At 36.2% G+C, this 17,622-nt stretch overlaps 1 protein-coding gene across 4 annotated transcripts in view; it reads left to right on the top strand.

The window, feature by feature from the left end:
* Window positions 1-16,694, top strand: part of Nmdar2 (glutamate ionotropic receptor NMDA type subunit 2) — a 545,795-nt gene extending 529,101 nt beyond the window's left edge. For all 4 annotated transcript variants that reach the window (XM_073976408.1, XM_073976409.1, XM_073976410.1 and 1 more), the window contains one exon: window positions 16,161-16,694. In XM_073976408.1, coding sequence (XP_073832509.1) covers window positions 16,161-16,203 — 43 coding nt within the window. In that variant the 3' untranslated portion in view covers window positions 16,204-16,694. The remainder of the gene's footprint in view (window positions 1-16,160) is intronic.
* Window positions 16,695-17,622: the final 928 nt, after the last annotated feature.

Here is a 17,622-nt window from a genome sequence, read left to right as displayed (position 1 = left end):
CATGCTTGGGTCACGTGAGTCAAGCTCAAGCGGGATAAGTCTCTGCTGTACAGACTGGTGTAAAAGGAAGGCAAGTCCTCCTCCTCTGCTTCTTGTGCGATCATTCCGCAAAACTACAGGTCTTTAAATCTCACAATGTTTCCTGCATCGGGGCGACCATGATGTTATTTCGACTTATAAACTCTAAAATTTCGGTGAATTGCTGGAATTAGGAAAATAGATGATGCATTTGTTGAGTTTGAGGAGACAGCGCGGGTCTCCCTTATTTCGACGTTGATAATTCCCACGACGAAGTTGGAGAAACCCATGGGAATACTCTGGTGCGGTTAGCAGCAACATAACTCCTGTCGTCCGCGCAAGCCGCAGCTATTTGCGATAAGACCACAAGAAGGAACAATGTTCTCAAGTCGTTGACCGGCAACACAAATGTTAGCGCTACGCAGTGGAAGAATATTCAAACCTACCAGAATGCCGCCCTGAGGACTGCAACAGGGTGCCTCCTCATGACAACAGTGCACCATCTTCATAAGGAGGCTAAGGTTTTACCGGTGCATAGGCTTTTGGGTTTTCCCGGTTTTTATCATTCCCGGGAAACGGGAATCATAAAATCGCCATTCCCGGGAATCCGGGATTTCCCGGGAAATTTTAAAATACGAGAGTCAATACAACAATACTTCTGACGTTTCTAGGGGCTTTTTGAGTTTTTAAGCTAATTTCTTAAGAAGTATGGATTTACCCTGAAAAAAAATTGTACCGTTTTAACAAGGGTCGCACACAAAACATGTTGCCGAACATTTAAAAGAGGGAGTGTGGGATATTTCTCCCTTCGACGGTTATCTTATGCTTTTTCTCAGGATGAGTGGACTTGCCCTCCCAAAAAAAGTTGCGCCGTCGTAACACGGCCTTCAAGTAGAACTTTTGGAAAGAAATTTAAAACGATTCGAGATGAACTGTTAAACTGCAATTTTCCAAAATTTTGTGTTGGAGGTACCCGAAGGGCTAGACCGATATAGTCCATATTCCAACCTGATACATGAATAGATGAAATAATACAATGTGCAAAGTTTGGACCAATTAGAAACTTCCTGCGGGAGTTTTCTTTCCAATTTTCCATTTTAGTTGTTGCCATCAAGGTTTTTTGGAGCTTTTAAGACATTATCTCAGGAAGTACGGACTTGCCCCCGACAAAATTGGTACCGTCGTAAAGGGGGCCGTAAAGACAAACTGCTGAAAAAATTTGAAATCGATCCGGGAGGAGCTCTTAAACTTCACCTTTTCTGCATTTTGTGTGCAGCCCTTTCTATGCCTGGAACTAATATTACCATATGCAAAATTATGACAGATTCGGTTACTCCCTTCGAGAGTTGTCGTACGCACCATTTTTGTGATAATTTTTGAATTTTTGTGGGGAAGGTACCGGAAGTAGTGGACCACCGATATGGTCCATCTTCGAACTTAAACTATGTTTGAAAAAAATCTCGAATGCCAAATTTTTGACCTAATCAGTGCCTTTGTTCGAGAGTCATCGTGCGCACCAGCCAGCCAGCCAGCCGGACCATCTTTAGCCCATTGATTGAGGGTATAAAAATGGGATTTTAAAATAGAAAATATTATTTCGCACTTAAATGGAACATAATAAAAATCCGTCTTTATAGTCCATGTTTTCCCGTAAACACTTTTGTAGATTAAAGATAAATATTTCCAAATCTTTTGTAATTTATTGATTCGGTAAAATCTAATAGAATTCTGATTCTATGATATAAAAATGACGGGCATAGTTTATTCATTCATTCAATATTAGTTGTGATAAATGTAAAAAGATATTTCCTGATTTCCCGGGAAGTATGATTTTGTTTCCCGGGAATTCCCGGTGCGGGATTTCCCTACCCAAAACCCTACCGGTGCATCAACACAACAGGATGTTGTAGATGCAGTACCTGCTTAGGTGTTATTGCAGCGAGCATCCCTGTCACGATTTAATGGACAGTCTTCTCCCATCTAAGCACGCTAGGAGAGATCTTCATGATCTAGAGAGAGATGTCCAAACTATTAAAGAGAACCTCTAGACCCACAAGTCTATCAGGCAGTCGTGGATAGCATTCACAATGACGCAGTCGCGCATACAGTACAGAGATACTGTGTGAAGGTCGTACTCGTGGACTACCCCCACCCATCGCTGCAGAAGAACGCCAGCTGCCAAGGCAAACACGACATGTGGATTGTGCCCACACGACGCTCTGCATTTGTTTAGCTGCTCAGCTAACCCTACTCACCTGCATCCCGTTTCTTTATGGACGAAACCAGTCCAAGTTGCAGAATTTTTGAGGTCTGGATACAGAGGAACCGGAACCTAAAAACTTAATTAATGCTCAATCGAACATATTTGCGTTGCTACAACAACAAAAATAATTCCTCTTATCGCAGTAGTCCTGGATGCGACTAAGACCTGAGGAGCCTTCACTATCCTCTGCACTATATGTAATTCAATATTCTATACATCCATTACATCTCACCGAATTTGACGTATGGTGGATGGGGATCTGGCAAACGGAACAGATCCATGGTGTGGGGTTGTTCTTTATACAGGAACGAACCAAAATAGCTTGTAGCAGGCATTCGGGGATATATTGCAGCCTCTGTGGTGAAAAAAGTAAACGAACACAAACCCATAGTTATTGATGTGACGGCCCTTGTCGAATAGGTTTATGCTAACTATTGGGTTTTCAGTACTTCGGCATCGAGTTTGCGATCTGTGATTTATCGTTCTCTTTCCGCTTTATTAAGTCCAAATGGATAAAATATCCCACAGGATTAACAAGGCGCTTGAACCAACATGTTACACCCACAGCAATAAATACATGCACTGAATATACATTTGCATGCATGTATATTAGGCCGGGGCGATTTGAGAACGTTAATGGGGCCCTTCGCGTTTCTGAATAATATTTCTACGGTGAAAATCGAGCCTCCCAATTTTTACTTGAAGTTTTTCATTGACGTTTTTTGGATATTTTGGCATATAACAGCCAAACCATTGAGATTTGCGATCCAACACAAAGGCCAAAATTGTAGCCAACACAATAATTTAGAACTCTCTACAACATCGCAAAATTATTGGAATGCTCCTTCAGGCAGTTTTGGCCTTGAGCCTGCGCAAATTTTTCGGCAAATATCGATGAATGAAACTGTGCTACAAAAGTTGAGTAGAAAAATATTCAAGCGTTCTGTTAGAAAATTCTATCGTGTTGGGGTCCATGGACAACGAAAATACCTTTGGTTTGTTTGGGTCACTTCGTTTTATTGTTTTATAACGGTAAAAGTAGTGAAAATCTGGGTTTCGTACATTTTCAAATTTAAACGGGCATATCTTCTTCTTTTCACAACGGATTTCTATTGATCCTTTTTCCTTTTAAAGGGGTGAATAATATCTTTCAAAACGTGGACCGATATAGTCTATCTTAGAACTTGACATGTCCTACACAAAAAAATCTATTTTTCCAAAATTTCTGCGTCTTATCTCAGTTTTTGTGGATGCTAGAGTGATTACCACAGCCGGACGGAGAGGCGAACTTGCATAAAAAACAAAAAGTTGAACACACAAAAAATTGCATAGCTCCTCCATTTTTCAACCGACTTTATTAGTTCCCGTTTTCGGAAGCTAATCTAAATTTCATTATGGTGAAAATAAATAATTATACTGTGTGGTGTCTTCTAAGCAGCCTAGTGCAAGAGGAAAATAATTTTCCCGCCTTTTTGGTCCTGTTTTTATACCCTCAGCATTTGTGCTAACGAGGTATATAAGTGTATATACTTTCATACGGGCAAAATGTGCCTCATCGAAATAATGGTTTTAGACCCCAAGTATGTTTGGACGAAATCCGTTTCAGACAATTTGGAGTTGATTTAGCAATGTCCGTCCGTCTGTCTGGCTGGCTAGAGCGAACGATAACTCTCGAATGGATTAACCGATTCGGTCTAAAATTTGGCTTTCGTAATATTTTGCACGAACTTAGATGTTTCAAGAAGGGCTATATCGGTCCACTCCTTCCGGTACCTCCCCCACAAAAGTTTGAAAATGTTCGGAAAATTTGTGCGCACGATAACTCCATACTTTGCACATCTTAAAATTTCTACTAGACTTAGATGAGGTTCCAATATGTACTCAATCGGTCCACTCCTTCGGGTACCTCCCACATAAAATTTCGGAATAGTTCAGTTTAGGACATGCTCTCGTATCGCTTTGATTTTTGTTGTAACAACTTGTATTTACTGGCCTCTATACGATGGTACAAGTTTCATCAGGGGCAAGTCCATACTTCCTGTGAAGAAAGTCTGAAAGGTGCACAAAACCCCTATGACACCGTGTGCAGTGGTAGGATCGCAAGATAACTCTCGAATGGATCTGCCAAATTGGTCCAAAATTTGGCCTTCGTAACATTTTATCCAAACTTAGTTTAGGTTCGAAGATTAGCCATATCGGTCCACTCCACAAAAGTTTAAAAATTTTCGGAAAATTGTGCGCACGATTACTTTTGATGGGAGTGGCCGATTTGGTCCAATTTTACACATCCTAATACATATACTACTCCACTCCTTTGGGTACACAAAAATCGAACTGATCACCGATTTGGTCCAAAATTTGCCCTTCGTCGTATTTTGTCCATACTTAGTTTCAGTTCGAAGATGCGCAAAACCGGTCCACAACTTCAGGAACCTCCCCCAAAAATTGAAAAAATGCCATTTAAATGTTACATTTTATATCTACTGAAGAGAGCAGCCGATTTGGTCCAAAATTTGGATCTCCTAATATTTTGTACATATTCGAAAACGGCCCATATCGGTCCCCTCCTTAGGTACCCTAAGGTTCAATATTTCTGTCTAGATGTAGTTTAGGGTCTGTTCGAAGATCCTTTGGAAATGTATACCAATGCTGTTTGTTGTGGTCCTGTTTACAGCGATGTTATGTTTTTCCTGGACAATGCTCCATGCTCTCTGACATACTGGTCCAAAAGTTATACGATGGTACACTGAAATGATTAGTGGGCGCGATATCTATCGAAAATGTATGACCCCCAAAATAAGATCCACTTCCATAATGGACTATGTCGGTCAATTCATTCATGTACCTCCTCCCCAACACATTTGAACTTTAATCCAAATCCACAATTTTGTCGGCTAGTTAAAATGTCCAAAAAGAGCCACCAAATTCTAAAAAGACCCTAATTACATCCGATCTTTCCGTAGATGAAAGTTAAAATTCACATAGGCTGAGGGTATATCTCTGTCGGCAAAGCCGACTGATACTTTTTTACTTGTTCTGGTCAACTTTTGTAGCACAGTGTCATTTATCGATATTTGTCGAAAAATTTGCGCAGTCTCAAGGCCAAAACTGCCTGAAGGAGCATTCCAATACTTTTGCAATGTACTAGAGAGTTCTTAATTATTGTGTTGGCTACAATTTTGGTCTTTTGGTGGTCAATGGTTTGGCTGTTATATGCCAAAATATCCAAAAAACGCCAATGAAAAACTTCAAGTAAAAATCGGGAGGCTCGATTTTCACCGTAGACATATGGTCTAGTGGACTTTTTTGCTCAGTTCAATTCCAGGAATCAGAAACGCTAATGCCCCCATTAAGGTTTTTTCCTTCCACACAAATCGCCCCGGCCTAATGTTTATGCCAGTTAGTGTTGGTATAAAATCTTAAGTCCTTTATATAACCAACCTCTCTGCTAACAAACACAAAATTACTTCAAGATTTACAAATATGTATGCATTTACATACATGACTTTAAAATAACTACAAGATGTAACAACCATAATATACCGACACATACACACATATGTATGTGTATGTCTGTGAACATACCGACATGCAATCATAGAATGTATTGTATTCTTCTTTGCATATCCATGAATCTGAAATTAATTTTGTATCTACTGGCAGTGGTTTTCTTGGAGTAGAATAACAGAACATTGTATGTCTGTATATATGTACGTATGTAGTAGTAAAATGTGTAGAATCTACACATATCGTACATATGTACATCCACCAGACTACTAGTCAAGTCTCTGGCTTTTGGAATGTATGTACAACTCTGGGTGGTGTATTTGTATAGTAAAATGTGTCTTTTTGTGTGCAGTGTTTCTAATTCTTGTCTGTTCTTTTGTTGTTGTCGTTTTTTTTTTATTAAATGCCTATGAAAGACTTAACTACAACAAAAGCAAAACGGGGAATGCCTGTTGTAATGTTTTAAAATATGTTGCTTCCTTCCGGTTATATACACATGCCGATCTCCATACCCAGTTACTTGTTTGGGGGGTAGGGAAGAGGTTACGTTGTAACTCTACTACAAACCCAGTCATTGTTCATTCTTCCATTACCATTACTGTGTGTGTTTGTTTTTTATTATTCCTTATCTGAAAATGTGATTTCTCTTACCACCCAGAGAGGTCCTCCACCCATTGCAGAATATCAACATTAATTGCTTATGTGCAAACAATATGTAAATGGGGTTATTATGGTACATTTATAGGTGTATGAATGTCGGTGAATGTGTGGGAATCTCTGTCGTTATTGCACATTTGTAGAGCTGATGCATATAGCCTATGCTAGAATACAATTACCAACAAATAGTTGTATGTAATTTAATTTTACAGTGGGGCACCTTACTCTGGAGAATGTGGGAGACCTTATATTCCCATAGAAATGGGGGCACCTAGTATTCCTATAGAAGGTTGTATCATTTCCGGGGGCTACCAAGAGTTGAAGATTTTGCATACACATGTGTGGATAAAACAAGGCTGCGTTCCGTTCACCGAGATTCTTCTAATGCCAGGAAGGATGTTAAGCATGTTAGGTACTGCTGTTCCTGCTGGTGCTTCTGTAGTTATTGTTGTTTAAGGAGTTCAGTACGTTTTCTTTATTTTCGTGTTTCCTGTTATGTTTTTTTTTTCATTTCCATCTCCCCCTCAGTTACTGCTGCACTACATTTGTTGGTGTTTTGCTTTTCGTTTTGTTTCGAAGCGAGTTTCAACATTAGAATTACAGTCTTTTGTTTTATTTCCTCTGAACAAAAAACAAAGGAAACAAAACTTGTTTGGCTTTCACTTTATTTTTTGGGACAAAAGATGAAATGGTGGTGGTGTTTTGTTTTTCCTCTTCCTCCGCAGCCTTTTTTTCCTTTATTCATGAAAATTGTTTTTAATTGTTTTTGGATTTGAACAAAAAAAGTAAGAATGAAAAACAAAAACAATACATGTGATAAGAATCAACAAACCATATGTGAAAAGTGGCAAGGGGAGGTGAGGAAACATTTAAAACAACAAAACAATTGTCAATTGTTGTTCTTATGAAAAATGAATGCAAATTTCACTTAGGCGAAAGTACATACACATGTCTGTGCATGCATAAACAATACAACAAATACATACATGTGTTGAGGCTATGTATATGTGTGCTTTGTTTTTTACACTCAGTTTTATTTTTCCAAATTGGGTATGTTCCACAATATCCCCTCTGGCATTAAGGGGGCTTCTCTTTTATGTGTGTGTGCTTCTAAGCACATGGACTTTGTTTCGCAGTCTTATCAAAATGCCTCCACAAGTATTTTTGTTTTGTTTTCCCGAGCTTCTTGTTGGGATAAAACCTCAAGTTAATTAAAATGACTTTTATTGTTTGTGCGAATTTTAGCATCCACTCTTAATTAAAATGAAATATCCTTTATCCTGTGAGTAACAGGAATTAGATAAGATAGTGTAAATGATGGCCGAGTTGTTTATGGTAGTTATACTGGAGGAGAGAGACTACTTGGCATACAACTTCCTAAGGCCAATGCTTAATAACAGAGAAATACTTAAAAAGAAAACTACAACTTGGAGAGCTTCATTGGACATGGTAGCGTATTAGCAATATCTCTAACAATATCTCTAACGCACGCTTATTGCTTTGCAGCCCAATGATTGTTTTTTAAAAACATATGTACATATCGTCTGCTCCGTCGGAAAAGGTCGTAAGTCCCTCTCAATAAATTTTTCAGGAGGAAGAAAAAACATTCCAGCGCTTTCTGTATTAAAGATTTTATTATGATGGTAAAGACAGTATTTTTCGTTTATTTATTCCGCTTCAATACCTGTACTTTGATTGATAAAATTCGTTTTGGACACAATTGGATGTCTTTGGACTTACGACCTTTTCCTTGTACAGTTTTTATTTTTGTAGGGACTTACGACCTTTTCCTACAATTTACGGACTTTTTTAAAATAAAATATTTATACTTTACAAAACAATGTGGAATGGGTATTATAAGTTTTTTTTTGTCCAATGTTCGTGTAACATCGCGAAGTATTCATCGTAGACCGCCTCCCCTTGCCATTTTTTCATATCTTGACGAGATAAATCGATCTAGCTATGTGTGTCCGTCCATCCATTAACAATTTTAATAAAACTCCAGGCCTCAATTTTGGACCGATCGTCACGAAATTTTGTGGAGAGGTCGGGTTCCTACCAAAAGTGACCCCATTAGATGTTGGTTATGATCGAAAGGTGTGAAATGGACCAAACCCACAGTTTTTACCCGACTTTGTAACTGTCCTGTAGATCGCAGTAATATTCCAATCGGAGCGAAATTTTAAGAATGATTTGAGTTTAAGGCAAAGAATAAGCTTGCAATTTAACATGGTGATGAGATAATTATTAGCGGGTTTAATGGACCAAAACGTTTTTTTAAATGCGCTCTATATAAAACTTACGAACGATTCCGTTTCCCCAATTCTGGGTACATATTTTAGCAATAAGACCCGACCAGAGTAAAATTCTATGTCGGTATAATCATGACCGTCTGTCCGTCTTTTGAAATTAAGATACAGCTCGCAATTTTAAGATAGATCTTCTTGATTTGGTATAGATGTTTGGTACTGACGCCTTCATATAGCCCCCATAGAATGGTACCTCCCGATTTCCGATGTTTTGAAGGTGTGGCCTCAATATTCCTCCGAAACAGCTGAAATTTGGTATTTATTCTTCGTTTCGGGTATAAAACTTTCTCCCATAAATTTGTTTATGTAGGTCCACGCCTTCATATAGCCCCATAGAACGGTGCCTCCCGAATTTCGGTATTTTGAAGGTTAGCCACATTGTTTTACCGAAACGAATTGAAGTAAAATTCAATACAACTCGTGGTCGAGGGTATAACAAGCTCGCCCTGGCCGAAGTTAAGGACGTTCTTACTTATTATTGATATTCACTGGCATATCCCAACTAATTTGCGATGCAAAAAAAAAATTAATTGACATAAGAAAAGGTAACATAAACTGTTTCAAGAGCCAGCAACGTGGACCGCTTCGGCTAATATTTAATATAAAACATTACACGTCCTTTTTTGTCTTCCCATGTATTTCTGCCACAACTCACTGCATCTTTTGTTTTTGTCTGCAAACCATGTAGAATTTTCAGCATGTAATGTCTTCCTGCGTTTAGGGAGTTTACCATCAGAGCTTTCAGAATCACCGTGAAAACCATAGGGAACTACACCCATGACACCATCGTCTAATTCCATTCCAAATTCATACTGCTCTTTGTTTGCAAAAACCATGATGTCTTCTTATAGTCCGGTCAAAATAGACATTGAAATAGCAAAAATTCCCACAGAGCTGAATTTTGGTGGAGAGTTAGGGTTTGTCATTAGAAGCAACATCCTAAAAGTCCCCATCGATCCCATGTGTGCAAAAATAATTATTCGGGGTCAAAGGTCAAATTTTAAGGGTTTTTTAGGTTTTCGGATTTATTTTTTGAAAACGGTTGATCTAATCAAAAAGCGACTAAAGTAAATATTGTAGGCAGGAAAATTATCTACAAATTTGACCTTAATAATTTTTTTCCTAGAAGGAACCATTCTTGAGATATAGCTGTTCTAAAAAACACATGATTTTTATGCTCTTATAAGGGAAATATGCACATATTCAGACGAACCGGCTAAAAAAAGCGAAGTAATCGGGTCTGTCCCCCAAAATATATATAGTTTCTTGAAGAGCGAAATTATAGCTATCTTCTAAAAAAAATCCAACAAAATCGGAGCGTGTTTAGTAGAGTTATTCAATGTTAGAGTCATTTTATGCGAAAATAGCCCATTTAACCCACATGTATAATCGAAAGCCCAACGGGAACGACCCCAACGAAAACTCTCCGATTTTTTTCAAGTTTTGTCCGAAGGTAGGGTTTGTTGCGCTGATTACGGAAATGTATAATTTTCAACGGTTGCGGATCCGGTTCGCCGGTTATTCGACCCGAAAGGCCAAATTTAAAAACCGGGTTAGACCCGGTTCAACTGAACCGATTACCGCAAAGTGGATATCGTTTGAAAGCTTACGGAAGTATCTAACACATAGTGTCGTTACTTTAATCGGTTCGCCTCATAATGTACTTACGCGGCTAATTCTTTATTTGACCTTTAGATCGCGATATCTCGAAAATGGTAAGTCTTTTTTAAGAATCATAAAGACCACTCTTGTAGACAATTATTGAATCTACAACTTTTACTTTAGCCGGCTTTTGCTAGGTCTTACCGTTTTTGAGAAAAATTAAAAAAACTGAATAATGCCTCCAAAAATGAATTTGACCCCGAATAACTTGTTTTGCACACATGGGATCGATGGGGACTTTTAGGACGTTGCTTCTAATGGCTAACCCTAGCTCTCCACCAAAATTCAGCTTTGTGGGAATTTTTGCTATTTCCCCCTAATACGCATGTCTATTTTGACCGGACTATGCACTATGTCGCGAGTTCAAACAAACGGTGGCCAAATATAAAATGAGTTGGCGTTGGCAGATGAATTTTGGTATAAATACTTATAGTTCACTGACAATGTCGAGAGCAAAAAATTGGGAAGGTCGGTCCACGTTTTGGGATAGTCCCCATGCAACGGTACTTTTTAATGTTTCGGTATTTTGAATATTTTAGCTAAACTTATCAACCAATTTGGTTGAATTTTGAGATGCGGGATTTTCACTTTACAAAAAATTTTCCGATAAAAATTATGGACATAGGTCCACGTTTTCATATAGACCTCATATAACGGTACCTCCCGATTTTCGGAATTTTTAAGATTTTACATATGTTTCACGCCCAAATATGCCGAAATTTTGCATTGAGGGTTCCCAATGGACCAAAAAACTTTTCTGATAAAAATTATGTACATAGGTGCACGTTTTGATATAGCTCCAATAGAACGGTATCGCCCGATTTTCGGTATTTTCAAGGTTTTAGCCACATCATATTTGGTATTCAGTCTTCGCCAGGTCTTGCGAAATATTTTTACAGAGAATTATTGGTATTGGTTCACGTTTTGATATAAACCCCGTGAAACGGTACCCTCAAATTTTCGGGTTTTTAAGTTTTTAGCCACATTATCCACCCAAAAATACAGAAATTTGGTGTTCAGTCTTCATATATTTTTGTGAGTTTATTGAATACATCAAAATTTTGTCTTCAAATAAGAGAATTTACCTTAAAATTTTTTTAACCGATTAATGGCCAATAAACGACGCATTTTTGTTAAAAATCAAAATTTTGACTTTGTATTCTTTTCCTTGACGGTGTATTCTTTTTCGGGGACAAGTCCATACTTTTTGAGATAATGGCCCTGGAGCTCCAAAAAATCTGCCGGCACTAACTAAACTTGGTTGTGCCTAACATAACACTCGCGTACATACTTGGATTACGCCCAAATATGGAACGTACATCGTACCACTCCTTAGGGCATCTCCCACGCATGATTTGAAACATGTAAAGTTTAAAGTTTTTTATACCCTCAGCATTTATGCTAACGAGGGTATACAGACTTTCATACGGGCAAAATGTGTCTCATCGAAATAATGGGTTTAGACCCCAAGTATGTTTGGACGAAATGTGTTTCAGACAATTTGGAGTCGATTTAGCAATGTCCGTCCGTCTGTCTGTCTGGCTGCCTGTCCAAACTTAGTTAAAGTTTGAAGATGGGTTATATCGGTCCACTCCTTCCGGTACCTCCCCCACAAAAGTTCGAAAATGTTCGGAAAATTTGTGCACACGATAACTCTTGAAGGGAGTAACCGATTTGATCCGATTTGTATCAGACTTAGATAAGGTTCCAATATGGACTCAATCGGTCCACTCCTTCGGGTACCTCCCCCACAAAATTTCGGAGAAGTTCAGTTTAGGACCTGCTCTTGAATCGCTTTGATTTTTGTTGTAGCAACTTGTGTTCACTGCCTGAGAAAATAGCGTGAAAGGTACAAAAATCCCCTATGACACCGTGTGTAGTGGTTGAAGCGCAAGATAACTCTCGAACAGATCTGCCGATTCGGTCCAAAAGGTGGCCTTCGTAATATTTTGTGCAAACTTAGTTTAAGTTCGAAGATTAGCCATATCGGTCCAGGTACCTCCCCCACAAAAGTTCAAAAATGTTCGGAAAAATTGTGCGCACGATAACTTTTGAAGGGAGTAACCGATGTAATCCATACTTTGCACATCCTAATATATCTACCAGATATAGATCAGGTTCGAACATGGACTATATTTGCCGACTCCTTTGGGTACCTCCCACACAAAACATGGGATAAGTTCACTTTAAGACCTGTTCTCGAATCACTTCGATTCAGAAAACAGACCAAAAGGCGTAAAAAAACCCTATGGCTCCATATGTAGTGGCTGGAGAGCATGAACTAATCAAACGATTTGGTCCAAATTTTGGCCTTTGTCATATTTGTCCAAACTTAGTTTCAATCCGGTCCACAACTTCCGATACTTCCCCCCAATATTTAAAAAAATGTCACTAAAATGCTATGCACGATATCTCTTGAACGGGCTGAGGCACTGTGGTTCCGCCCGTGGACAAAAATCGAAAAATTTATGTTGACAAATTTGATTGCGATTGAAATAAATATTCTCTAAACACATAAAAATTTTATTATCCAGTATTATTTTTGCCAATTTACAGCGGTAATATGCCAAGTTAAGTCGCAGAAGTTGAGATTTGTATGTGGTACCTTAAAAACGAAAAAAAGATCCGCAAAGCATTCGTAGCTTATGCGTGAAATTATAAAAAAATTAAGAAGTAAATGTACAATTTGCAAAATGAAGCTTAAAGTTGATGGCATTGACAATTTTCTTGCGAAAAAACAAATTCAAAATTCGTTTTCTAAGTTCCTAAAAAATAAATTCTTTGTATATGACTTTTTGTGTTATTTTTAAAATCATTGCTATAAATTTATGTTGAGTTTTACTAATGGTGGCTCCGTAAGGACAAGTCCATATTTCTTTAAAAATACAGGGTAAAGTCTCTAGTTTACGATAAAAAGAAATCCAGCTGTCACCATCTGCCACCCTGTAAGTTATTCCCCTTATACCACGCCTGTAAAATCACCAAAATTCCGAAAATCGGAAGGTACGTTTATATGGGAGATACACCGAAGCGTGGACCTATATTGAACATTTTTTGCAAGGAGGTATGGTGTTCCCTCAGAAATTAAAATGCAAAATTACAGCCAAATCGGTTGAAAAATTTAGCTAAAATCGTCAAAATACCGAATATCGGGAGGTACGTTTATATGGGACCTATACTTGGACCTATATTGAACATTTTTTGCACAGACGTATGATCTTCCCTCCGAAGTCAAAATACAAAATTACAGCCAACTCGGTTAGAAAATCTGGCTAAAATCGTCAAAATACCGAATATAGGAAGGTACGTTTATATGGGAGCTATATCTAAACGTGGACCTATATTGAACATTTCTTGCAAGGTGGTATGTTGTTCCCTCAGAACACAAAATGCAAAATTACAGCCAAATCGACTGGAAAATTTGGCTAAAATCGTGATAATGTAAAAAATCGAGGAGTACCTTTATATGGGGGCTACACCCAAATGTGGACCTACATCCATTAAATTTGTTTTTCTCCCTTTTGGGCTCGTTATAAAACTATGTTTAAAATTTCGAGGCGTTAACTCGATTAGAACTATTTTTGGCACTCCTTTCCATACAAGTGACACCACTGTGTGAGGGTATATTTCTGTCGGCAAAGCCGACTGATATTTTTTACTTGTTATATTTTATGTTTCATATTTTATATTAAAATTTTATATTTTATATGTTGTATTTTTGGTGCCACCGTGGTGCAATGGTATGCACGCCCGCCTTGCACGCAGAAGGTCGGGGGTTCGATTCCCCGGCCAGGCAACATCAAACATTTTTCAACGGTGGCAAAATACCCCTCAGTAATGTTGGCGAAATTTTCTGAGTATTTCAGCCTTGAAAAACTTCTCCACAAGTGGTGTCTTAGGACACGCCGTTCGGACTCGGCGATAAACAGTAGGTCCCATATCATTGAGCTAAATATGAATCGGGGTGCACTCTACCTTGCCCCGTATGGGATGTTGTGGAACAATGTTTTTTTTTATATGTTGTATTTTATATTTTAAATTTTGTATTCTATAATTTATATTTAATGTTTGATATTTTAAAATTCATATTTTATATTTTATAGTTTATGTTTTATATTGCGTATTTTATATTTCATATTTTTTATTTCTTGTTTTATATTTGTTATTTTATAATTTATATCTCATATTTTATTGTTTATGTTTTATATTTCATATTTTATAATATATAGTTTACATTTCATATTTTATAGTTTATATTTTATATGTTTTATTTTATATTTTTTATTTTGTTATATTTTATATCTTATATTTTATAGTTTATATTTTATATATTACATATTATATCTTATATTTCATATTTTTTATTTTATATTTTTTTATTTCATATTTTATTTTTTAATATCTTATATTTTATATTTAATATATATATATATATATATATATATATATATATATATATATATATATATATATATATATATTTTGTATATTGTATTTCATATTTTATATTTTACATTTTATATTTTGTGTTTCATATTTTATATTTTTTTCTTTTTATACTTTTATATTTATATTTTTATATTTTATGTTTTATATATTGTATATTTTATGTTTATGGCTTAGAGCCATTGAAGTACTTTTTACAATACTGTGAGTTCAAAATCGTATAATAATTAATTTGCCTGCTCTCTAATTTAAATTAAATTTACAACAATTTATTTCACATCTATGCTTGTAAATTATACCGCCCACGGCTTGTGCCCAAATGTTGTTACATTATTCCAACAAATTGTCCCCAAAATGGTCATTTCTATAGAAATGCATATCTTAAGGCGACGGAAAAAAGAAAACTTTCTTGCCGACATTAGTCAAAAACTTTTCGAAGAATAATTTGTAATGCTTTTCTCCATTTTGACACATTAAGTACATGTTTTTGTGTAGATATGGCGTCCCTAAGCAAAGGACATTGACATAAATTATTAGATTACAAAGAGAAGGGGAGGAGGACACAACAATTTATAGCCTCTTTGTGTATGTGAATAAATAAAACAGAAATTAAATATCAAATTTGTAGGCCAACAAAGAGAAAGAGAAACAAATATATGTAGTTGTTGTTCTTGTTATCCTTGATGAGTTATACAAAAGGCTTGATTGATTTGCAGGATTTTTGTATTTATTGTTACTGTTGTAATTAATAGGAAAAGTTTTTCTCTCCCACATAGAATCATGATTACAATAACATGTTTGATTATTATGGCAAATGGACAATTTTCAGCTTAAATGAATACACATCCGGCTTAAATGAACTTCACAAGCACAGACATACATCCATAACAAAATCCCACTCACATACTCAACACCATTACCACTAAAACCTAACCACATTCCAGCTAAACGTTGCAAGAAAGCATACCACTCCTCCCAAATTGGAATCTAGGAAAATTGGAAATAGCAATGAAGTTCTTAACATCAGATATCATCAATCACATGGATGACTTGAGAATGTCGTGTACGAAAGGATACACAAAATAATATCGAGATAACATTCAATTTAATTACACATACACACACTCAAACACAAATATACAAACCCCAAAAAACAATAAACAAAAATTATTTTAGAAATTTAATTAAATGTTTGCAATAGAATAACATTTAAAATAAATTGATTAATAATTAAATATTTTCCTTTCTTTTGTTTTTTATTTGAAATTTTTATTTTCCTTCCTGTTTCATCTTCTTAGGTCATATAAAACGGAAATAGCGGAAATGGAAACTGTTCTCTAAGGAGTCAACAAACATCACAAGACCAAAAAAATAAAACAAAACTCAATCAGGCTCTCACTCTCATCTTATGTACATGATAAACTGATATACCATTGTATCGTAGCAGGTTCCAAATGTTCATCAAAAAACAACAACTACAACAAGGTATTTTTCCACACCACTAGCATCACTAACAACAACAGCAACAACTGAATTATGGCAAAACAAAATTCAATTTTTTTGTAAATCTTGAAAATTCTTTATTGAATATGTGAAAAATTAATTTGTTGTATTGTCGAATTGAACGAAAGGAAAATAAAAAAAAAACAAAACGAAATTCCTTCCTAAGGATGCCATGTCGACGAAGTAGATGTGTGTGTGTACGTGAATGTACATCACACATCATAAATCAAGCAACATTTTGTGTGCCATATTTGTAAGTTAACAATAAATGTATTAAATTTAAGACAAACTAAAGCAAAAAAAAAACAACTACAACAAAAACAAATAAATTTAAATTAAAGGAGAAACTATGGAAACGGAAAAAATGTATCTAGGTTGAGAATGTTGGTTTGGCAAGGAAATATTTTTTTAAGCATAAGTCTTTTTTTTTTTGCTCTGGAGACTGTAGCAAAGGTTTTTTTCTTATTATGAAAATCGAAATGGACTTCCAATCGCATTGTTGTGTTCTGTGTTATTTCAAATGCCGAGAGGAAGCGTTACCAATTCTGATATAGTTTTGAGAGATTATTTTTTCAAGCAACTCCCACAAGTTTTCCATTTGACGGAATAGAAAGCCTTCTCTACTTACTAAGTTAGATGTCTTAACAGAATGTTTTGTTCCATAAGTCGAACTAAGATTAGATTTCCAAAGCACCGATCTTATAATTTACTTCTTTAATTTTGAAAGCCATGTTTTGTAATATCATCTTCAACTTGCAGCGTCTTAAGTCAAAAAATGATCATGCATATGGCCCATAAATCTCTCGAAGAATTTTTCTCACAAAAATACTAAGTTTTGCCTCATCTGCTTTCGCAAATACCCATGCTTCGGAACGATAAATAAATACGAGAGAGGTGATTTTGCTTTTAACTAACATTTTTAGTTTTATTCTCGCGGTGCCAATAAAAATAATTTTAAATTTAATTTTTTTATACCCTCAATCTTTAGGCTAAGATAAGACCAAATTTTGGGTAACGTAACCACAAATGTTGAACAAGTTGAAGGGAGTAATCAAATTTGTCATACTTCTGCATATGGTAATATTACTTATGGACTAAATTGTATAACGAGTGGTTTTATCGAAGGCTGAGATTAGCCCAGCCATTAAGGACCCACAAACCTTAAGTAAGAACAACAGTTAATTGTGATACAACGCTTTATTGATACAATTGCGTAAATATAAATATTCAATGGTTTTGAGATTAGCTGGAGATGTA

The sequence above is a fragment of the Musca autumnalis genome, unplaced genomic scaffold (genome assembly GCF_047663935.1).
Source record: "Musca autumnalis isolate F117 unplaced genomic scaffold, ASM4766393v1 scaffold_3, whole genome shotgun sequence".
NCBI lineage: Eukaryota > Metazoa > Arthropoda > Insecta > Diptera > Muscidae > Musca > Musca autumnalis.
This window is presented reverse-complemented; position numbering and strand designations above follow the sequence as displayed.